Source organism: Pan paniscus, chromosome 21 (genome assembly GCF_029289425.2).
Source record: "Pan paniscus chromosome 21, NHGRI_mPanPan1-v2.0_pri, whole genome shotgun sequence".
NCBI lineage: Eukaryota > Metazoa > Chordata > Mammalia > Primates > Hominidae > Pan > Pan paniscus.
The window spans coordinates 69457086-69480954 of NC_073270.2; the positions used below are offsets into that span (position 1 = coordinate 69457086).

At 56.5% G+C, this 23869-nt stretch overlaps 1 protein-coding gene across 10 annotated transcripts in view; it reads left to right on the forward strand.

Annotated features, from left to right (window-relative positions):
- The window catches only part of RTEL1 (regulator of telomere elongation helicase 1), a 46313-nt gene that overhangs the window by 1137 nt on the left and 21307 nt on the right, over nucleotides 1-23869 (forward strand). For 8 of the 10 annotated variants that reach the window (XR_004669488.3, XM_055104577.2, XM_055104581.2 and 5 more), the window contains exons 2-11: nucleotides 510-4616; nucleotides 5385-5656; nucleotides 7450-7648; nucleotides 8001-8094; nucleotides 8723-8804; nucleotides 9006-9066; nucleotides 12205-12280; nucleotides 13664-13748; nucleotides 19458-19523; nucleotides 20849-21002. Coding sequence is in view for 9 of the 10 variants with exons in the window: in XM_055104577.2 (XP_054960552.1) it covers nucleotides 5555-5656; nucleotides 7450-7648; nucleotides 8001-8094; nucleotides 8723-8804; nucleotides 9006-9066; nucleotides 12205-12280; nucleotides 13664-13748; nucleotides 19458-19523; nucleotides 20849-21002 (919 nt within the window). In the remaining variant the exon portion in view is untranslated. The remainder of the gene's footprint in view (nucleotides 1-509; nucleotides 4617-5384; nucleotides 5657-7449; nucleotides 7649-8000; nucleotides 8095-8722; nucleotides 8805-9005; nucleotides 9067-12204; nucleotides 12281-13663; nucleotides 13749-19457; nucleotides 19524-20848; nucleotides 21003-23869) is intronic. The other 2 variants (XM_055104582.2, XM_055104576.2) reach the window with 1 other exon arrangement.

Consider the following 23869-nt stretch of genomic DNA (forward strand, 5'->3'; position numbering starts at 1 on the left):
GCAATGCCGGAGGAGCAGGTCCCACCCATGGGGTGGGGCCGCAGAGCTCTTCGCCGCCAAGGTCGCTGTAGGCTGGGCTGGCGCCAACAGGGTCCAGGTCTGTGCCTGCCATCGGAGAGGATGCCACAGCCACAGGGGTGGGCGCTGGCCTGGAGGCCTCCAAGGGGCATCTCCTGTGAGCCCAGGGGATGGGCAGGATCTGAGCGGAGAAGAGTGAAAGTGGAGGAGTGAGGCCAGAACAAAGGCTTTGCGGTGAAAGAGATGGTTTCCCGCCTGGGCTCTGACCTCCACTCACTGTGTGGCCCAGGCCAAGGGCAAGCGTCTGACCTCACTGGGCCTTTGTTTCTCAGGGGTAAGATGAAACAATGATGCCCCCAGACGATGGAGAGGAGGGGTGCCAGGGTTGTGCGCACTTAGTGAGTGGGGGGCAACCTATCCTGCCTCCCCCTCTCCTCATAACTCCCAAAGGGAAAGCCTGGTAGGCAAACAGAGCGTCTTTGCCATTGCAGGGATGAAGCCACCGAGGCAGGGAGAAAAGTGCTTTGCCCTACAAGCAACTAAGTCATAGGGCCAGGAGCAAAACCCTGAAAACCTCAGAAGACTTGCAGAGCCATGAGGCTGGCTCAGCAACACAAAAGCCAGGGGCAAGCCTCAGCTCTAGCAGTGCGTTGGGAGCACCCAAGGCCAGTCACATCCTAGGGTGGCCTGGAGAGTCCTGACCCCTGACGTGCAAGCCGGCATCATCCCCGGGACTGTGAGTCTGGTGGGGGTGATGCCCAGGAATGTGACATTGTGTGGCCCAGAGGTACCCTTAAGACTGGAGGATCACCAGGCGGGCCCTGACCTCATCACAGGAGACCTTTAAAAGCAGTTTCCTTTGGCTGGTTGAAGAAATCGGAGGGATCAAACCAAAGAAGGTTTTCTGTTGTTGAGATGAGGGGGCCACGTGGCAAGGATCTGAGAACTGCTCCCAGCCAACAGCCAGCAAGACAACAAGGCCTTAACTGCAAGGAAGTGAGTTCTGCCAACAAGAAGAGAATGGGCTTGGAGGCAGGTTTGACCCCAGGGCCTCCACACAAGAACTGAGCCCAGCTGCCCACTTGGTTTCAGCCTTGCGTTACTAAGAATTAGGAGGTAATGAATGGGAGTTGTTTTAAGCTGTTGGTTTTGTGGTGATTTGCTATGAAGCCATATCAAACTAATATACACACAGAGGTGTTGGCCCCTGGGCCATTCCTAGGAAGCCAGCTCTGGGAAGGAGGAAGAAGGGCAGAGAGGCACACAGAGCTGCCCACCACAGCAGCTGTGTCCTCCCTGTTGGCCACCACAGTAGCAGTTGGGGATGGTCAGCATCCTTCAGGCAGACTCCAGCCCCGGGTGCTGGAGCTCAGGTGCTAGGGATCAAGAGAAGTAGCCCTCTCTGGGACCTCCAGAGTCTTTCATGTGGGTGGGGTAGGACCCACCCAGTCAGGCTCAGAGCACTGCAATGCCTCACACTCATTGTGACTCTGGCCAGGCCCTCTCAGAGCCTCTGTGTCCTCATCTGGAGCACAGGGACCAGGTGTGTGGAAGCCCGTGGCATAGTGCCAGGAACACAGTAGATGTGCACAGTGTGCACTAGCAGGAACACACAACAGGGGTACTGACTGTCAGCACCTAGGCAGGCACACGCAATGGGGTACTGACTGTCAGCCATACTGACTGTCAGCGTGCTAGCAGGCATACACAACAGCTGTACTGACAGCACACTAGCAGGCACATGCCATAGGTGTACTGACTCTCAGTGCACTGGCAGGCACACGCAATAGGAGTAATGACAGCATGCTGGCAGGCACACAATAGGTGTACTGACTGTTTGCCCCAATATAGTGCCAGGTCTTGGAGCAGATTTTGACTTCTCACCAAGATCAAATGCAGAAAGTGCACGAGCATTTCAAAGATGTTTTTCACATGCACGTTAGTGCTAGTTAAAAAAATGTTTTGACTGGGTGCAGTGGCTCACAACTGTAATCCCAACACTTTGGGGGGCCGAGGTGGGCAGATCACCTGAGGTCAGGAGTTTGAGACCAGCCTGGCCAACATGGTGAAACCCCATCTATCCTAAAAATACAAAAATTAGCCAGGTGTGGTGGCAGGTGCCTGTAATCTCAGCTACTTTGGAGGCTGAAGCAGGAGAATCACTTCAATCCAGGAGGCAGAGGTTGCAGTGAGCCGAGATCCCACCACTGCACTCCAGCCTGGGCAACAATAGCAAGACTCCACCTCAAAAAAAAAAAAATGTTTTTCATAAAGTGTGACTTTTATCAGACCTCTGCATTCTTGAAATTAACTCTGGCTTGGCTGGGCGTGGTGGCCCACACCTGTAATCTTAACACTTTGGGAGGCTGAGGTGGGCAGATCACGAGGTCAGGAGTTCAAGACCAGCCTGACCAACATGATGAAACCCCATCTCTACTAAAAATACAAAAATTAGCCGGGCGTGGTGGCATGCGCCTGTAATCCCAGCTACTCAGGAGGCTGAGGCAGGAGAATCGCTTGAACCCAGGAGGTGGAGGTTGCAGGGAGCCGAGATCGCACCACTCTATTCCAGCCTGGGCGACAGAGCAAGACTCTGTCTCAAAAAAAAAAAAAAAAAAAGAAAGAAATTAACTCTGGCTCCTAGAAGGAGCCCTATATCTCAGCAGGACACTCAGTCATTCAACAGACATCTGTCAAGCACCTGCTGTATGCTGGAGCTGTGGCTACATCAGCAATTAGAGGAGGAGGGCAGGGGTACAGGAGTTCCTGACCACCCCAGGCCAGCATGCTCCTATAGCAGCTGGCAAGGAGCAGATGACTCAGACTTCAGCTCAGTCCACAGGACAGCCTTTTCTGGCCACTGCTCTCAGGAGATGAGATGTGTGGCTGCAAAAGGTAAACTCCTGGCTCCTGAGCGGGCTCTGGGCAATCTGCTCAACACTCTGTGCCTCACTTTCTCACCCAGAAAGTGTGGACAATGAGAGGACTTATCTGGCTGGGCGCGGTGGCTCACGCCTGTAATCCCAGCACTTTGGGAGGCCGAGGCGGGTGGATCACCTGAGGTCAGGAGTTCAAGACCTGCCTGGCCAACACGGTCAAGCTCCATCTCTACTAAAAATATAAAAAATTAGCCGGGCTTAGTGGTGCACACCTGTAATCCCAGCTACTTGAGAGGCTGAGGCAGGAGAGTCACTTGAACCCAGGAGGTGGAGGTTGCAGTGAGCCAAGATTGTGCCACTGCATTCCAGCCTGGGCAAAAAGAGCCAAAACTCTGTCTCAAAGAAAAAAGAATCATGGCAGAAGGTGAAGTCTATGTTAGTCCCAGTTCCCAGGTCTTACCTGGCGGCAGGAGAAAGAGAGAGAGAAGGGGAAACTGCCACTTTTAAACCATTGGGTCTCCTGAGCACTCACTGTCAGAACAGCCTGGAGGAAACTGACCCCATGATCCAACCACCTCCCTCCAGGTCCCTCCCTCCACACGTGGGGATTACAATTCGAGGTGAGACTTGGGTGGAGACACAGAGCCGAACCATATCAGCACGTATGGGGGGCACCGAAACTTGTTCTTGGTGCCCATTCATTCAACAAGTGTGTGTGGCTGGTCTCCTCATCTTCAACTCCCTGCCGAGTCTCAGATAGGCAGCCTGCAGTTCCTTCACTAGAACAGGCACATGGGGCTGGGTGCCAGTGAGTGCTGGGGCTTCTCCGAGCACTATCTCACACCCATGAGCATGGGCACGCATGGCATTCGCATGTGCCGTCAGTGGACATTAAACACAGCCATGAAGAAGCCACGAAGAAGTGCTGCCTGCCGGCCGTGCGCGGTCACGCAGCGCCAACTTCCTCCTGGGGCCTTCTGGGGCATGGGAGCTGGGGCCGCCTGAGACAAACATCCGTGACGCTGGGCTGACCCCACAGAACGGTGCGGGCCTCGCTCTTGGAGTCAGCCCTGCTGCCAGCCAGTGCCGGGTGCTGGGGACTCAGGGAGGCCCGCCGGGACCACTGCGGGACAGTGAGCCGAGCAGAAGCTGGAACGCAGGAGAGGAAGGAGAGGGGGCGGTCAGGGCTCTCAGGAGCCGGGTCCTGGGCAAGGCGCAGCCGTTTTCAAATTTTCAGGAAAGCGGTCGGCTCACACTCGAGCAGTAAAAAGATGCCTCTGGGGAGGAGGCCCGTGCAGCTCTCCGGGCAATGGTGGTGGCTCGGCCTAGAGAGGCGGTAGTGGAACGCAGACCCTGGTGGGGGAATGACATCAAGGGAGGAGACGGGCAGGACCCCAGATTTCTGCCTGTGGGCGATGGAAGTGAGGTTCACTGGCCAGCGGAGCCGGACACAGAACGCGCAAAACGCCGCGTAGGCCTGGAGGAGCCGAAGAGCAGGCGGACCCCTTCCGCGGGGGCACAGTTTCCGCCGGGAGCACAAAGCAACGGACCGGAAGTGGGGGGCGGAAGTGCAGTGGGCTCAGCGCCGACTGCGCGCCTCTGCCCGCGAAAACTCTGAGCTGGCTGACAGCTGGGGACGGGTGGCGGCCCTCGACTGGAGTCGGTTGAGTTCCTGAGGGCCCCCGGTTCTGGAAGGTTCGCCGCGGAGACAAGTGAGCAGTGAGTCGCAGTGACCCTACAAGTGGTTCTTTTACCCGAGCGGCTCGTAGGCGCGTTGCGGTTTTTCGAAACTACAGCTCCCGGCAGGCCTCATGGCGCCCTCGGGGCCGCGGGTCGGCGGATTGGCCGCGCTGCATTTTGGGACCTGTAGTTTCCTGCGCTCGTGGGCGCTGGCGCCGCGGCGTTGGCTGAAACCTTGACCAGGGCTGGAGGGAAGGGCCGATATTCAGTGTGTCCGCGTCTGGTCTGTTAGTCCCAGTTCCCAGGCAGGATTGAGGCTTAGAGAAGTTGAGTGATTTGCTGAGGGCTGCACGGGTTGGCATCCCGGCATGCTCTTTCGCTACTTTGGCTGCATCTGGTTGCCCACCCGGGCGGGATGGGGAATGGACTCCAGCCAGCCAGGAGGGCAGAGGGCTGGAGAGGCAGGGCCGGAGGTTCAGACCCTCCGCTCTGACGTTGCGCCTGGTGAGGCCGGGAGGGGTGCCGCTTGCCTCTTCAGCCCTCACGCTCTTGTGGAAGTCGCGGAATTACTGCAGGCGGAACTTGCAGCACTGTGGGCGTCTTTTCCAGAGAAGGACGGAGTTGTGGGGCGGGAGGATAAGGCAAGGCCCAGCCACTTCGCATCTTCGCCCCGCCAGCTCCTTGAGATGGGATATACCAGGGTTGCCCTCCAACCCTCTCCGCAGGAGGGACTGATGGAAACGCCTGAGAAAGTGGCCCGGTACCCACAAAGGCTGTTTACAAACAGAGTCTTACTGTCTTTCCCAGGTCTGTGCCATAGGGATTCTCGAAGAGAACAGCGTTGTGTCCCAGTGCACATGCTCGCATCGCTTACCAGGAGTGCCTGAGACCCTAAGATGTTCGGAGTGGTTTTTTCGCACAGACCCGAATAGCCTGCCGCTCAGCCACGCTCTGTGCCCTTCTGAGAACAGGCTGATATGCCCAAGATAGTCCTGAATGGTGTGACCGTAGACTTCCCTTTCCAGCCCTACAAATGCCAACAGGAATACATGACCAAGGTCCTGGAATGTCTGCAGCAGGTAGAGCACAGGCCCCGAGGAAAGGACTGCGGGTGGGTGGAGCTTCAGCCAGGACGAGGTGTGCTTCCCTCTCCCGGCCCATTCCAGCCAGGCCCCTCCGGGCCAGAGGCAGCGTCTGTCATAAAAAGGGCTGGTGTTCCAGGTGGGGTCGGAGAGAGGATTGACAAGTAAAAACGATCGTCCTTTGAAGGGGGCCAGCCCCTCCACACCTGTGGGTATTTCTCATCAGGCGGGACGAGAGACTGAGAAAATGAATAAGACACAGAGACAAAGTATAGAGAGAAAAGTGGGCCCAGGGGACCGGCGCTCAGCATGCGGAGGACCTGCACCGGCACTGGTCTCTGAGTTTCCTCAGTATTTATTAATTACTATTTTCACTATCTCAGCAAGAGGAATGCGGCAGGAGAGCAAGGTGATAGTGGGGAGAAGGTCAGCAAGAAAACGTGAGCAAAGGAATCTGGGTCACAAATAAGTTCAAGGGAAGGTACTATGCCTGGATATGCATGTAGGCTAGTTTTATGCTTTTCTCCACCCAAACATCTCGGTGGAGTAAAGAGTAACAGAGCAGCATTGCTGCCAACATGTCTCGCCTCCTGCCACAGGGCGGCTTTTCTCCTATCTCAGAATTGAACAAATGTACAATCGGGTTTTATACCGAGACATTCAGTTCCCAGGGGCAGGCAGGAGACAGTGGCCTTCCTCTATCTCGACTGCAAGAGGCTTTCCTCTTTTACTAATCCTCAGCACAGACCCTTCACGGGTGTTGGGCTGGGGGACGGTCAGGTCTTTCCCATCCCACGAGGCCATATTTCAGACTATCACATGGAGAGAAACCTTGGGCAATACCCGGCTTTCCAGGGCAGAGGTCCCTGCGGCTTTCCGCAGTGCATCGTGCCCCTGGTTTATCGAGACTGGAGAATGGCGATGACTTTTACCAAGCATACTGCCTGTAAACATATTGTTAACAAGGGACGTCCTGCACAGCCCTAGATCCCTTAAACCTTGATTCCATACAACACATGTTTCTGTGAGCTCAAGGTTGGGGCAAAGTTACAGATTAACAGCATCTTAGGGCAGAGCAATTGTTCAGGGTACAGGTCAAAATGGAGTGTCTTATGTCTTCCCTTTCTACATAGACACAGTAACAGTCTGATCTCTCTTTTCCCTACAGTCCTTGAGGGTGACAGACTTAGGAGTGCCTTCGGGGCCTCTCTGAGGAGCAGCTGGTATTCACGGGTCAGGAGGAAGCATTTCCATTAGAGGGGCAGCCGGTGGCCAGCCTCACTTGGAAGGTCTTTGAACCTCGGGGGTGCAGGGAGGTGGCAGTGGCGCAGGTTGCCTTCTCCTGGGTTCCTTGAGGTGCCTTCTTGTACCCGGCTCACACCCTTCCCCTCCCTGAGTTTCCTGCTCAGGTTCCCGTCTGAGAGCTCGTATGTAGGACATCAGATAGGACAGCATAAATGTTTGGATCCAGAAACGCAGAACAGTTTCCTATTTTGAGACTTGACACCTAATTAGTCATCTTACTATTTAAGCTGAAAAATAGTGTCGCGTTTTGGGTAACGTTCTGCAAATCGTTTGCTAATGGCGGCTGAGTTGCTTCACGCTCTTTAGGGCAAGAGTGGGACTTGCCTGCGGACTTCTCCGCAGTCCCACAGGGCTCTCGCCACCTGGCAGTGGCCTCTGCATCTGCAAAGAGCTGCCCGCTGGCTGCCGAAGCTTGTCTCAGGGCAGCTTGTGTGGCCTTGCCTCTTCCTGGCTTCCCCGTAACCCTTGCTCCGAACTCCGTTCAGAAGGTGAATGGCATCCTGGAGAGCCCTACGGGTACAGGGAAGACGCTGTGCCTGTTGTGCACCACGCTGGCCTGGCGAGAACACCTCCGAGACGGCATCTCTGCCCGCAAGATTGCCGAGAGGGCGCAAGGAGAGGTTTTCCCGGATCGGGCCTTGTCATCCTGGGGCAACGCTGCTGCTGCTGCTGGAGACCCCATAGGTGACCCTAGTTCCCAGGCCTCTCCTGGCCTCCTGTGGGGATGGTTGGCAAGGGATGGCGCTGAGGGTGGGGTGGGCCCATGGGGACTCCTGCCGTCTCTCAAGCAGAACTCAAGGAGAATTTTGTAGCTGCTGTATAATTTCTTGCCATCGTGGGTGTAAACCTAGGGTTGGGCTTTTTTGCTGAATTAGGGCACGGCAGATGCCCACTTCACCCATTTTTGATAAACCAGTATCTGGGTGTCAGATTCTTGGCTGTCTGCAGGGCCGAGTTAGCCGAATGCCACCTGCCTTTGATACGTGAGCACGTTGTCTGAGAACCATGACTTCTGTGCTTGCTTGTGTCTGGTCAGCTTGCTACACGGACATCCCAAAGATCATTTACGCCTCCCGGACCCACTCGCAACTCACGCAAGTCATCAACGAGCTTCGGAACACCTCCTACCGGTGGGTCAGACGAGTTTACACCTGTCTCGGGGTCCTCAAGAGAACCAGCTTGGCATGGTGCTGGGTCCACAGCCCATGCTGTGCTGTGGTGGAGGGTGGTGGTCTTTCTAGACGCTCCCCCGAAGTGTGCAGTGCGCTGGTGCCCAGGGGTGGGGTGTGGCCCGGGCTGTCTCCAATGCCCATTACTTGTGAGGAAGCAGCTTTGCATCTGTGTGCTGACCTTGGGCGGGCGTCCTGAGCTCCTTGCAGGTGCTGTTGTAGCAGCTGTGCGGTAGGTCAGGGCTGGCCCCCAGTGCAGCTTTGCACATGAAGTAGGAGGAGGCCCTGCTGCTTGTCAGAGCCCAGCAGAGTCTTGGTGTTCTGTCGGGTTCCTGTGGCCGGACCAGTGGCAGGGTGGCAGGGTGCTGTGGACGCTGTCGAATCTCCTCCCTCTGTCCAGTCCCCCCGCTCGTCTTCTAGCTCCCTCCTACGCCCGGGCCACATTCCTACGCCTGGGCCACGTTTCAGTTATGCTCGCTTCCTCTGGCCGCCGAGGCTCCTGCGTGTCTCCATACAGCTCACGCTGCAGGGCCACGCTGTGGGTGTTGGAGACAGCTCCTCCTCGACCCACGGTGCTCTCTCCCACCAGGCCTAAGGTGTGTGTGCTGGGCTCCCGGGAGCAGCTGTGCATCCATCCTGAGGTGAAGAAACAAGAGAGTAACCATCTACAGGTAGGCTCCTGGGCTCCCACTCCGGCTCAGTGTCCGACAGGCGAGTGCTGCTGGGTGTCCAGAGCCCCAGGCTGTGCTCCCGCTGGGCTAGGGCTTGAAGTTCACTGGGGGACTGCAGGGGAGGACCTGGTGGGGCTGGGGGCTGGCTGGGGTCCTTTCTTGGCCGTGCTTCAGCTGCGCACTCTGCCTTTCCTCCCACAGATCCACTCGTGCCGTAAGAAGGTGGCAAGTCGCTCCTGTCATTTCTACAACAACGTAGAAGGTGCAAGCAGCTCGGTGGGACCAGGGTCGGGTTGGAGTGTGTGCAGCCCCTTAGGGTGGAGCTCAGTGGTGTCACAGCCTGGTTGTGCTTGCTCGGTGGGGCGGCCAGTGCGGCCATGTACCTGGGCCCTGTCTTCTGACTCGGGGCCACCCATGTTAGTCTTCTGTGTGGAAGAGCTCACACAGTGGTCTGAGACAGCCAGCCGGCAAGACTGCCTCTGGCTGGTGCCTGGGGCCTTGGATTTTGGGAAGGCTCCCTCCATTTCCTGATGAGAGGGGCCCCCTGCACCTAACCTGCTGGTGCAAACAGTAGGGGTTTCGCTGAACACAGGCTTTCTCTTCGGGGACTTTGTTGCTTGCCCAGCAGCAGGTGCTCCAGTGACCGGCCCTCATACCGTCTTGGGAGGGTGTCCTGGAAGCCGTGTCTGGCCTCCCGCGACCCTGCCCTGTGTGTCTTTTTCCTGTGCTGACCTTGCTGCGGAAAATTACGGCCCTGAGTGTGATTCCAGGCTGAGTCCTGTGGGTCCAACACGGGAGGCCTTGGGGCCTCTTCTGGAGATGGGATGTGAGTGACAGGAGCCGGCCGGGGCAGCTTGCCTTGTGACTGCACGTGGCCACAGCCTATGAGGGCCGGGGGTGCTTCTCCACCCACGTGGCTGCCCCTCGGGTATGTCAAGGGCTTCTGGGGCTCATCACGGGGTCCTAGAGACAGTGGCAGGGTGCACCCCCGTCGGCTGCCCTTACAGTTTCTGTGACCTGAGGGTGGCATCTGTGCAGTCGGCGCGGTCTTTGCTTCTGTGGGATCAGGGTTCCCTCTGTTTCCTGCCTCAGTTGGGGCTCAAGCCTCAGGTGAGGTGGCCCCGGAGCACTCAGAAGGCATCGGCGGTCCTGTGGGCTGCTTTCTGCACTCATGTTTGCTGAGTGCTCAGTGTGCCAGGACTGAGGACCCTGAAGCTGCTCTTGTATTTAGGGCAGCACTCCCCTGGCAGAGACTGAGCCGGGTGGTCCCGCATGACCCACTGCCAGGCGTTTCTGGGCCCTGGCCCTTGGAGGGACAGGGTGGGCGGAACATGGGCCTGCAGGGAGGCTCCCGCTTACTGGAGGCATGTGCTGTGTTGCTGGAGACATCCTCTGTGTTGCTTCTTGTTCGCTATGGTTTTTGGTCTGGTGGCACCAAGGGCCCTCAGTCATCTTGATGTGTGGTTGTCCAGGCCTTTTTGGTGGTCCTAAGAAGGGGCTCTGCCTCTGTGCCCCCAGGTTCCCTGACAGGAGCTGCCGGCTCGTCCCGGTGATGCCTGTGGGACGTGACTCTGGGACGGGGGGTTGGGCAGATGTGCTGTTGGAAATTCTCAAGCAGGCGTCATTTCCGAGGTCCTCACCTGGATTTCCAGGACAGGAGTGCCTGCTGGGTGTCCCCAGTCCCATGCAGCGGGGGTCCTTGGGATAGCATGGAACGCTGAGCATGGGCCTGGCCGGCCGTGGTCCTGGACAAGGGCAGTGCCCCGGTGGCTGCTGGGCCTGGGACCTGGTGGGGACGCTGGGCCTGGGACCTGGTGGGGACGCTGGGCCTGGTACCTGGTAGGGATGCTGGGCCTGGGACCTGGTGGGGAGGCCTCTGACTGCCTCCTGGTGCTGCTTCCGTCCGTGTTAGGCCTCTGGGTATTGGGGCCCCCATCTGTCTCCTCCTCCAGGCCTGTGGACTCAGACCAGGAAGACACAGGCCAGCCCCTCCCTGTCCCCCTTGGCTTGGGCTCTCACTGCCCGACCTGGCAGGAGGTTGCCTAGCCGTGAACCTTCGCATCCTGTCTGCCACCCGGACAGGCTGTGAGGGGGTGTCTGCAGCACCTGCACCGGCCTGGGCATCTTTAGAGTGGGCTGCAGCTCCCGGAGGGGTCTGAGAGGAAGGGAGGCAGGTATTTTGGGCGAATGAGGAGACAGCTGGAGAGCTGGCACCCTTCCTGGCCTGCGTCCTGTGAGGACTCTGGTTGGGGACAGCAAGCTTGGGGTCAGCCTGGGGCAGAGCCTCTGGGACGGCCCCGCCCCTCGTCCCCCTTCCCCTCGCAGCTCCTGTCCTCGTCCCGCCCTCAGCTTTCTGCCAGGCAAGGTTTGGCAAGTGCCGCTGTGCGGCAGTGCCTGCTGATTGGCTGGTCTGTTGCTATGGTGCTGCCCAGGGGTGTGCTTTTCCTCCCCTGCCTTCCCTGCTATCCCTGGGAGTATCTGGGGTTGGGTCATCGCTGGTGTGTGTGAGTGTGTGTGTGTGTATGTGCACGTGTGCGTGTGTGTGCGCTTCTGGCCTCTGCAGCTGAGTCCTGGCCCTCGGGGGGCCTGGCACCTCCTGGGGACAGGCACAAAGCAGCCATGATGGAGTCGGGAGCTGGGGGAGGCCCCATTGCCCCATGTGGCTGCCCTGAGACTCTGGGGTGCTTGTTAGAAGAGGTGTCTGGTTCTGTCTGTGTTTAAGCAGCTCCCTAAGGAATTCTTGTGGTTCCAGTTTGGGGGGCCTGTACTGTAGAGGCAAGGGAGGGGCAGGACATCCCCCAGACTCTGACTTCTGAAGCCTTTTCTGCCCGGGGCCTCTCCGCCAGTACAGGCAGTGTCCTTTGCCAGGGCTGCCATGCTGCAGAGGGGAGTGGGCCACCGTTTAGCCCAGGAAAACCTGGCTCTCCCTTAGCTGGAAGTTCTGGGCCTGTTGTGGTTGGCAGGGAAGCTGAGTGACGGTGCTAATCACAGGGGCACCTGCAGGGGTTTGTGGGAGATGCCTCTGTGGGCTGGGGCGATAGGCTGAGGGGCTGTTCTTCCCTGCCCTGAGGAGGGCTGAGTGTAGCTGCCACTCCTGTCCTGTCTTGGGCTGTCTTGGAGAGGATGCGTAGAACCCTCGGGATCCTGCTGGCCTCCATCTGGTCCACCCTGAACCTCAGGCCTTCTGTGGGCAGAGGAGGGTTCCCTCGGGATCACTCGGGTGGGGGCCTCTCTTGGGCACCTGAGACCCTCAGTGGGTGCTTTGTGGCGCGTTCACGGTTGGTGGGGGATGCCCAGCCCTGCCCGCTGTGTAGGAGCCGTTCTGTCCTGGGCATCCCCCTGTGGTCTGGGACTTAGTGGACCCTGAGGGTGTGTGTTTACCCCTGCCTCACACCTGCAGAAAAAAGCCTGGAGCAGGAGCTGGCCAGCCCCATCCTGGACATCGAGGACTTGGTCAAGAGCGGAAGCAAGCACAGGTGAGACCCCTCAGTGAGGCCACGACCACTGTCCTTCCATGGCCCAGCTCTCCTGTGACCTGTGGAGGCCCGGATATATTTCTTCACTTTTCTTTGTTCTTTTTTAAATTATGAAACTAACCACCATTCAGTACGAAAAAGTTTAAGCAGCTCTGAGAAAGATAGAGTAAAAAATTGTCTCCCTCTTCCCTGGCCCTCAGCCATCCCTGGTGGCCACCGTGGAGTGTGGACGGAGCCCTGCAGGCCTGTGTCTGTGCGGAAGCACGCGCAGTTTTGTCTGCACAGACTGTCCTGCAGTTGGCTGTTTTCACTCAGCGTTGTGGGTATAGCTTCCCATGCTGGTGCTGGCAGCTCGGCCTTGTTCTTTTGAGGACAGCAGATGTCTCCTATGTCTACCTCTTATAGCTTCAGAGATTCAAGTTATAATAAAGCTTTTCTTATATTGAGGGGGAACCTCCCCCCGCCTTTTTTTTGAGACAGGGTCTCGCTCTGCTGCCCAGGCTGCAGTGCAGTGTCGCAGTCTTGGCTCACTGCAGCCTCAGCCTCCCAGGCTCAAGCGATTTTCCCACCTCAGCCTCCCAAGTAGCTGGGACTGCAGGCATGCACCACCATGCCTGGTTAATTTTTGTATTTTTTGTACAGACAGGGTCTCACTCTGTTGCTCAGGCCAGTCTCCTGAGCTCAAGAGTTCCACCCGCCTCAGCCTCCCAAAGTGCTGGGATTACAGGTGTGAGACTCCATGCCTGGCCAGCTGTTTTTTTTTTTTTTTTTTGAGACGGAGTCTTGCTCTGTCGCCCAGGCTGGAGTGCAGTGGTGCGATCTCCGCTCACTGCAAGCTCCGCCTCCCGGGTTCACGCCATTCTCCTGCCTCAGCCTCCCAAGTAGCTGGGACTACAGGCGCCCGCCACCACGTCTGGCTAATTTTCTGTATTTTTAGTAGAGACGGGGTTTCACCGTGTTAGCCAGGATGGTCTCGATCTCCTGACCTTGTGATCCGCCCACCTCGGCCTCCCAAAGTGCTGGGATTACAGGAGTGAGCCACCGCGCCCGGCCCAGCTCTGCTTTTTCTTAGTGGTTCTGCGTTGTGTTTGTTTCTATCCAGGAATAGGGTTGGTTTTACTTTTCCATCGAGTTTTTAAAGAGATGACGATTTACATGGTCGGAAACTCACGAGGACTCCCCATCCCTTGGTTGGAAACTCACATGGACTCCCCATCCCTTGGTCGGAAACTCACGTGGACTCCCATCCGTCCCAGGCAGCAGCTTCCCACCTGGGCCCTACTTGCAGGACGAGGGCTCCTTCCGGGTCAGAAGACATGGCGGCCTCGGGGCACCGTCCCCTGCATGGGGCGCTCACAGGATCTTCTCCTCTCTCCTTCCCAGGGTATGCCCTTACTACCTGTCCCGGAACCTGAAGCAGCAAGCCGACATCATCTTCATGCCGTACAATTACTTGTTGGATGCCAAGGTGGGGGCTCAGTCCCGTAGCTGACGACTCCTGATGTCCAGGGGTGTCCCTGGGCTTGGGAACAGCTGTCCGAGCCTTTGCTGCTTCAGGGCCTTAGATCAGCAGGCCTGGGTGGGAGGACTCACCTCTGTCACTGGGCAGGGGCTCAACCTGGCCAGACACACTTGTGAGCAGCCCAAGGCCACAGGTCAGTTTTCTGAGCAGTCTGGGAGTGGGCAGGCTGGTGGGAGTGAGGAGAGACCTCCAGGCTGTGGTCCATAGGCCAGTGCCCGCTCTTGATCCTGACAGCTCAGGTTCTCTCCTTCACGTCAGGCCACGGGAGGCACCGAGAACGCAGGAAGCCCACTGACTCCCCTCTTCCCAGCGCGTGCCCGGCCCCACACTCACTCCCCCTCCCAGCATGTGCCTGGCTTCACACTCACTCCCCTCTTCCCAGTGCGTGCCCGGCCCCACACTCACTCCCCCCGCAGCATGTGCCTGGCCTGACACTCACTCCCCTCCTCCCAGTGTGTGCCCGGCCCCACTCCCTTCCGCCCCGTGTGCCGAGCCCCACGCTCACTCCCCCCGCCAGCATGTGCCCGGCCCCACACTCACTCCCCTCCTCCCAGTGTGTGCCCGGCCCTGCTGCCCTCCTCCCCATGTGCCCTGCTTTTGTGCCCCACACTTTTTATTTAGTGCAGGTGGGATCACACGCCACGGGTCAATGGTTTGTGTGTTCACGTGACGATGGTGTGGTGACGTTTCCAGATCCCGTCGTTGGTTCGCTCATTCTCGGGGTGTATATTTATTGAGAGCTCATCATGCTGGGTGCTATTCCAGGCATAGCAAGACTGGCTTCACTCACATGGAGCTTTGATTCTAGTGGTGGGGACAGGTGGACAGCAAAAGAGTAAGCACGTGAGCTGACGATACTGAAGGGAAATAGAGCAGAGGGAGGAGGCGGAGACAGAGCCAAGCGGGCCCAAGTGCGATGTCGGCGGGAGGTGGGGACCGAGCCAAGCGGGCCCAAATGCGATGTCGGCGGGAGGTGGGGAATGCTGGTGGGTCTGAGGGGAGCCTCAGCAGGTGCAGCAGAGCAAGGAAAGAGGTGAGTGGGGGTGGCTGGGGGGCCGACTCCTGGGAAGCTGTAGCAGAACCCCACAGAGAGCTGGTGAGGTTTGCCGTGGTTGTGGGTGACTCGGTGCTTTGAGCCCTGGCTGCCCCTGGGAACCATCCGGAGAGCTTCTAACCCAACCAGGCCCCTCCCTGGGACAGTTATATCACAGCTGGTAAGCCGAGTCTAACACTTTCACGGAAACGCAGAAGATCTAAAACAGCAAGATGACTGTGAAGAAGAACAGAGCTGGAGGACTCACCTCGCTGGTTTCAAGACTCCCCTAAAGCTGCAGGAGTGGAGGTGGAGACGGCCCAGCTCAGGCACAGGCCTGCAGGCCATGGAGAAGGCAGCAAGCTCAAGCTGACCCACACGCATGTGGTCATTGTTTTTTTTTTCAGTTGGAATCTCACTCTGTCACCCAGGTTGGAGTGCAGTGGCACCATCTCGGCTCACTGCAGCCCCCGCCCCTGGGTTCTAGCGATTCTCCCGCATCAGCCTCCCGAGTAGCTGGGATTACAGGCATGCGCCACCATGCCTGGCCCATGGTGATTGTTTTTTGACAAACACGCCAATTTAATTGAGAGAGGAAATGAAGGTTGATTTCTGGTTTTCTGAAAAAATGGTGCTAAGAACAGCTGGATATCTGTTCGGAAAACAGTGACTCTTAACTCTTGTTTTACGCTGTATAAACCTAAATGTAAAAGCTAAACTAAAAGTTATAGAAAGGAACATGGGGGAGGTCTTTGCAACTCTGGGGTAGGCAGAGATTTGTTAGTATGGATACACAAGGCACTAGCCATGAAGAAAAACATTAAAATTTAGACTTCACCAAAATTTAAAGCTTCAGCTCTTTGGAAGAGTTGAGAAAATGAAAAAGCAGTTAAAGAAAGGGAGAAAATACTTCTTTCAAAGGACTTAAAAAAATTTTTCAGCCCTCCTCTGATTTCAAAGGACCTTTGACCAGAGTATGTAAAATTCTCTCATAACTAAGCAAACAACCCAGTTGACCACTGGGAAGGGATCTGGACAGACGTTTCACCAAGGTGGGTGGAATGGCCAGTTAACCACTGGGAGAGCATCCGGACAGACGTTTCACCAAGGTGGATGGAATGGCCAGTTGATCACTGGGAGAGCATCCGGACAGACGTTTCACCAAGGTGGGTGGAATGGCCAGTTAACCACTGGGAGCGCATCCGGACAGACGTTTCACCAAGGTGGGTGGAATGGCCAGTTAACCACTGGGAGAGCATCCGGACAGACGTTTCACCAAGGTGGATGGAATGGCCAGTTGATCACTGGGAGCGCATCCGGACAGACGTTTCACCAAGGTGGGTGGAATGGCCAGTTGACCACTGGGAGAGCATCCGGACAGACGTTTCACCAAGGTGGGTGGAATGGCCAGTTGACCACTGGGAGAGCATCCGGACAGACGTTTCACCAAGGTGGGTGGAATGGCCAGTTGACCACTGGGAGAGCATCCGGACAGACGTTTCACCAAGATGGGTGGAATGGCCAGTTGACCACTGGGAGCACATCCGGACAGACGTTTCACCAAGGTGGGTGGAATGGCCAGTTGACCACTGGGAGAGCATCCGGACAGACGTTTCACCAAGATGGGTGGAATGGCCAGTTGACCACTGGGAGAGCATCCGGACAGACGTTTCACCAAGATGGGTGGAATGGCCAGTTGACCACTGGGAGCGCATCCGGACAGACGTTTCACCAAGATGGGTGGAATGGCCAGTTGACCACTGGGAGCGCATCCGGACAGACGTTTCACCAAGATGGGTGGAATGGCCAGTTCACCACTGGGAGAGCATCCGGACAGACGTTTCACCAAGATGGGTGGAATGGCCAGTTCACCACTGGGAGAGCATCCGGACAGACGTTTCACCAAGATGGGTGGAATGGCCAGTTGACCACTGGGAGAGCATCCGGACAGACGTTTCACCAAGGTGGGTGGAATGGCCAGTTGACCACTGGGAGAGCATCCGGACAGACGTTTCACCAAGGTGGGTGGAATGGCCAGTTGACCACTGGGAGAGCATCCGGACAGACGTTTCACCAAGGTGGGTGGAATGGCCAGTTGACCACTGGGAGAGCATCCGGACAGACGTTTCACCAAGGTGGGTGGAATGGCCAGTTGACCACTGGGAGAGCATCCGGACAGACGTTTCACCAAGGTGGGTGGAATGGCCAGTTGACCACTGGGAGAGCATCCGGACAGACGTTTCACCAAGGTGGGTGGAATGGCCAGTTGACCACTGGGAGAGCATCCGGACAGACGTTTCACCAAGGTGGGTGGAATGGCCAGTTGACCACTGGGAGAGCATCCGGACAGACGTTTCACCAAGGTGGGTGGAATGGCCAGTTGACCACTGGGAGAGCATCCGGACAGACGTTTCACCAAGGTGGGTGGAATGGCCAGTTGACCACTGGGAGAGCATCCGGACAGACGTTTCACCAAGATGGGTGGAATGGCCAGTTAACCACTGGGAGAGCCCCTGGACAGACGTTTCACCAAGGTGGATGGAATGACCAGTTGAGCACATGGAAAGTCGCCCAGCATCTCCAGTCATAGGAGAAGGCAGATTAAAGCCACGGGGAGCCGACACTGTGGTCCCACTAGCATGGCTGAAATTCAGAAGCCCTGAGTGTGGCATGAGGATGTGGAACAGCTGGATCTCATCCATCGCTGTGAAGTTGTGTAGCCACTCCACAAACGTGTGGCAAACAGCCGAGCCGGGAGAAGGGAAGACGTGTTCAAAGATTTATATGTGGCCAGGCTCAGTGGCTCAGGCTGGGGGATCGCTTATGCCCAGGAGTTTGAGACCAGCCTAGGCAACATAGGGAGACCCCATCTCAAAAAAAAAAAAAAAAAGAAAAGAAAAGACTTCAGTGTGCAGGTTTACCAGAGCTTTGTTTGCAGTTGCCAAAACTGGGAAGCAGCCCACGTGAGCCCATCCACAGGTGAATGGACAGACCGTGGTACCCGAACACTAACAGCAGCCACGGGCGTGGACTGTGGTCACACAGCAGCAGGGAGCCGATGAGTCTCGGACATGCTAACCCAGAGAGGCCCATTGAAGAGGACCTACTGTTTTTTGTGTTTTTGTTTTTTGTTTTGAAATGGAGTCTCGCTCTGTGGTGCAGGCTGGAGTGCAGTGGTGTGGTCTTGGCTGACTGCAGCCTCCGCCTCTTGGGTTCAAACAGTTCTCCTGCCTCAGCCTTCCGAGTAGCTGGGACTACAGGCACCCGCCACCACACCCGGCTAATTTTTGTATTTTCAGTAGAGACGGCAGTTCGCCATGTTGGCCAGGCAGGTCCCAAACTCCTGACCTTGTGATCCACTCACCTTGGCCTCCCAAAGTGCTGAGGTTACAGGCATGAACCACCGCACCCGGCTGGACCTACCGTTTTATTCCATTTATGTGACACTCTATTAATAGAAAAGGCAGGGGCGGGGCTGGTGGTTATATGTGCACGTAACTGCCAGAACTTGGTACACTTAAAATGAGCATCTTCATGTGTGAAATTTTTTTTTTTTTTGAGACGGAGTCTTGCTCTGTCACCCAGGCTAGAGTGCAGTGGTGCGATCTCCGCTCACTGCAAGCTCTGCCTCCTGGGTTCACGCCATTCTCCTGCCTCAGCCTCCCGAGTAGCTAGGACTACAGGCACCCGCCACCACGCCTGGCTAATTTTTTTTTTTTTTTTTTTGTATTTTTAGTAGAGACGGGGTTTCACAGTGTTTGCCAGGCTGGTCTCGTTCTCCTGACCTCGTGATCCGCCTGCCTCGGCCTCCGAAAGTGCTGGGATTGCAGGCGTGAGCCACCGCGCCCGGCCAATGTGTGAAAATTTAAAAGTACCAAAGCTGGACCCCACCCCAGATTGCTCCCATGACACTCTGTGGGTGGGACCTGGGAGTTGGGTTTGGTTTTGTTTTGTTTTGTTTTGTTTTTGAGATGAAGTCTCACTCTGTCGCCTAGGCTGGAGTGCAGTGACACAATCTCGGCTCACATTAACCTCTGCCTCCCAGATTAAAGCGATTCTCCTGCCTCAGCCTTCTGAGTAGCTGGGATTACAGGCACACACCACCACCCCCTGCTAATTTTTGTATTTTTAGTAGAGACGGGGTTTTACCATGTTGGCCAGGCTGGTCTTGAACTCCTGACCTCGTGATCCGTCCACCTCGGCCTCCCACAGTGCTGGGATTACAGGCGTGAGCCGCTGCGCCTGGCTGGGAGTTGGGTTTGTAAATCTCCCTGAGTGGGGCTGGGGCAGGGAACGGCTGGGTCTGGATCTTCCTGGCTCCTCTGGTCTGTGGCTGCCTGACTGCGGTGGCCGGGGGCTCCCAGGGCATCGTGGCCGTCTGTCTTGCTGAGCGTGGCACGTGCCTTTCCATGGTGTGCATGAGCGTCTCCCGGTATGGCGAACTGCTGGTTAGGGTGGGGCGGTGTTGCCAGGTCATCCAGGCCTGGCCTCTCCTCTCGACGTCGCCGGTGCTGTTTCTCATCTGCACTTGTGATGTTCGATGCCTGCTGCACATGTCTTGGCTTCCCTCTTTCCCGGCCTCTGTGAGCTCCAGCGCTGCGTCCCTTCTCTTCCTCCTGTAGAGCCGCAGAGCACACAACATTGACCTGAAGGGGACAGTCGTGATCTTTGACGAAGCTCACAACGTGGTGAGTCTCCGCTGGCCTCCTAAACACCTCCTGTTGCTTCTGGCCTTTTTGTCAAGAGCCATGCAAACCTTTCTGGAGGGGCTCTGGCCAAACTCCTGAAGCCCTAGGTGCCCAGGACTGGGGACTGAGCACACCAGGAGCTTCTGCCACCCCCTCCCGCCCTGATCCGATGCCTCTGCTGGGGCTGGAGACTGGCCAGCTGGGCCAGGGACCTGCCCGTCAGGCGCAGGGCCCCCACAGGCCGCTCACCAGACCCTTTCCCTCCAGCCAGCTAGGGGTCAGCCTGGGCCAGGGCTGTCTCCTCTGCCCTCGGCAGCAGCAGGCGTGTGGTCTTGCCTGCAGTGTCTCTGCCCTTCCGGCCACATGGCCTGAGACTGAGGCAGGAGAATCGCTTGAACCTTGGAGGCAGAGGCTGCAGTGAGCCAGGATCACACCACTGCATTCCAGCCTGGGTGACAAAGCGGGATTCTGTGTCAAAAAAAAAAAAATGTTGACTGGGCACGCTAGCTCATGCCTATAATCCCAGCACTTTGGGAGGCTGAGGTGGGCGGATCACGAGGTCAAGAGATCAAGACCATCCTGGCCAACATAGTGAAACACCGTCTCTACTAAAAATACAAAAAAATTAGCTGGGCGTGGTGGCGTGTGCCTATAGTCCCAGCTACTCAGGAGGCTGAGGCAGGAGAATCACTGGAACCCAGGAGGTAGAGGTTGCAATGAGCCAAGATCACACCACTGCACTCCAGCCTGGTGACAGAGCAAGACTCCGTCTCAAAAAAAATAAAATCAAAAAGAATAATTGGCAATTCCAGTGAAATAATTGTTTGTTTGTTTGTTGAGACAGGGTCTCATTCTGTCGTCCAGGCTGGAGTTCAGTGGTATGATCTTGGCCCACTGCAACCTCCACCTCCTGGGCTCAAGCCATCCTCCCACCTCAGCCTCCCGAGTAGCCGGGACTACAGGTGCACACCACCACGCCCGGCTAATTTTTGTATTTTTTGTAGAGGCGGGGTTTCCCAGCGTTGCCCAGGCTGGTCTTGAACCCCTGAGCTCAAGTGATCTGCCCACCTTGGCCTCCCAAAGTGCTGGGATTACAGGTGTGAGCCACCGCGCCCGGCCTGAAACAATCGTTTCTAAATATTGGTGTGGGCCACACAGTCGTGTTTGGACCTACTTGTGGCCTGGCCTTTTAGACACCCCAGGCCATGGCTTTGGGGACTTGGCTGTCAGCCTCCTGTGCCTTCTGCACCCCCACCCCATTTCTGCTTTCTGGAATCCCCGATCCTGTCCTGTTCTGTGGTGATTCGGGTGTGCTTGGGCTCTAGGAGAAGATGTGTGAAGAATCGGCATCCTTTGACCTGACCCCCCATGACCTGGCTTCAGGACTGGACGTCATAGACCAGGTGCTGGAGGAGCAGACCAAGGCAGCGCAGCAGGGCGAGCCCCACCCGGAGTTCAGCACGGACTCCCCCAGCCCAGGTGTGTTCATAGCCAGGCTGCTTGGTTCTGAGGCCTGCACTGCTGCAGGGTGAGCCCCACCCATAGTTCAGCACGGACTCCCCCAGCCCAGGTGCATTCATAGCCAGGCTGCTCAGTCCTGAGGCCCGCGCTGCTGCAGTGGGCAGCCTGCCCTGTGGCTGTGTGTGGTCGGCCTGGGTACCATCTGTTCAGGCTGGCACTGCAGGGCATCCGCTTCTCTCAGAGGCTTCTTGGGCGTGAATTCTTCGGGGTCCTGTAGCCTGTGGAAGGGCTGGTATTGTTCAGTAGTTCTGGTATTTTCCAAAGAGCTATGTCTTCTCCCAGCCAGTATCAACTTGGCCTCTACTGTGTAAAACTGGAAAACTCTACTTTGTGAAGCTGAGTTGGGAGCATCGCTTGAGGCCAGGAGTTTGAGACCAGCCTGGGCAACATGGCGGAACCTCGCCCCTGCCAAAAAATTAGCCAGGTGTGGTGGTGTGCTCCTGTGGTCCAAGCTTTTCCGGAGGCCGAAGTGGGAGGCGTGCTTGAGCCTGGGAGGCAGAGCTTCCGGTGCCCCAGATGACTCCACTGCACTCCAGCCTGGGCGGCAGAGTGAGGCCATCTCAAAAAAAAAAAAGGAAAGCTAAATATATTCACTGTGAGGGCATTTTGCGTCTTTAAATGACCCACAAATCTGGCATGCGTCACCTGCTGTGCCTGTAGGTTCCTTCCCAGTGTTTGTCCGGAGGTGTATTTCCACATAGCGCTAGTCACGGCATACGTGGAAAACGTGGAAACCCTTCATGGATGTTGTCAGTTGGTCTATATTTTCTTTTTTTTTTTTTTGAGGTGGAGTTTCACTTTTGTTGCCCAGGCTGGAGTGCAATGGCACGATCTTGGCTCACTGCAACCTCCGCCTCCTGGGTTCAAGCAATTCTCCTGCCTCAGCCTCCCAAGTAGCTGGGATCACAGGCGTGCGCCACCACGCCCAGCTAATTTTGTATTTTTAGTAGAGACGGTTTCTCCATGTTGGCCAGGCTGGTCTCGAACTCCTGACCTCAGGTGATCCACCCGCCTCGGCCTCCCAAAGTGCTGGGATTACAGGCGTGAGCCGCCGCGCCTGGCCTTTGTCCATATTTTCTACATGGCTTCTGTAAACAGCTGACTAGGAGTCTGTGTGAATATCTTCATAGGTTCTGCTGTGACACTACTTGCTCGTGAGCATCTCCAGGTGTAAACAGCATCAGCTTCCCCCATTTTCCTTTAAAATCGCACATGTGGATGGACACCACGGGGACCCTGGACCCTGGGGAGCCCCGTCCTCACCCTTCTCACCAGGATGGCTGCTTGGTAGAGAGTGAGTTTGCAAAGTTGGCATTTGTTTAGTACAGAAGTTATCAGGTGTTCTGGCTTTAGAATCCCTTTATATATATATACATATATTTAAGTGGCAGGGTCTCACTCTGCTGCCCAGGCTGGAATGTGGTGGTACAATCAAAGCTCCCTGTAGCCTCGGCCTCCTGGGCTCATGGGATCTTCCCGGCTCAGCCTCTTAAAGCGCCGGGACCACAGGTGTGCACCACTGCCACCGGCTCTCAAGATTGCCACGCAGGGAGTTGCAGTGGGGGAAGGGGTTCCTGGGACTTTGAACGCTCCACCTCCCTCCTCTCCACAGTCCCCCAACCCCACCTCTCTAACGGGGTGGACGGCCACCTCTTTCCATCCTTCGCTTGGCGCAGGGTGGGGAGAGTGACAGGTCTCCTTCCCTCATCTCGGCAGCTGCCATTTCATTGCTTACATAACGTGGGAGAAACATCCACCCACCCCCAGGGCTGTGTGAACATCACCACGGGGCCTTCTCCACTCTTCAGTTTTGTTAGTTACTTGATGTGCAGGGCTTTTTGTTGTAACTAGTGGGGGACATGTGGTGGGGTGGGCTTCTGCCATCTCATTCAGGACCAGAACTTCAGTTTTCATCCCTATTCGTTCCCCCACCCCTTTGAAGATGGGGTCTCACTCTGTCACCCAGGCTGGAGAGTGGTGGTGCCATCACGGCTCACTGCAGCCTCCACCTGCTGCAGCCTCCACCTCTTGGGCTCAAGTGATCCTCCTGCCTCGGCCTCCCAAGCTCCTGGGACTACAGGCGTGTGCCACTGTGCTTGGCAGGGTCCATTCTTTTCCTCACACTTTATTTATTGAAGAGCCCAGGCCGTTTACCCTGCAGAGTCTCTGTACAGGAGGGGCAGCCACACGAGTTCCCTGGTTTACTCTGAACTTAGGTGGCTTGAGGGCCCCAGTTAGACTGCAGCCACCGTTTGCCGGGCTCCAGATGGGATGTCCTTTCTATCAGGAGGCTCACAGTATCTCCTTTCCAGTTTCTTCCCATTTGCTGCTGAACACCTGAATATGTTAATCACTGGGGGCTTGCAAGATGGCAGTGTGCTAATTCCATCATCTAGTCAGTTAGCAGGAATAACTTAGGACCATGCTCTGCACCATATCAGCTATGTGGTGATCCCATTCACACAGGAAAGGTGGGATAAATGCTGGGGGTGGGCCGGGTGTGCTGTCTCACACCTGTCATCCCAGCACTTTGGGAGGCCCAGGCAGGCGGATCACGAGGTCAGAGATTGAGACCATCCTGGCCAACACGGTGAAACCCCGTCTCTACTAAAAATACAAAAAAATTAGCCAGGCATGGTGGTGCATGCTTGTAATCCCAGCTACTTGGGAGGCTGAGGCAGGAGAATCACTTGAACCCAGGAGGCGGAGGTTGCAGTGAGCCGAGATCGCGCCATTGCACTCTAGCCTGGCAACAGAGCGAGACTCCGTCTCAAAAATCAATCAATCAGTCAATCAAGTGTCATCACTGAATGTTTTGTGTGTGA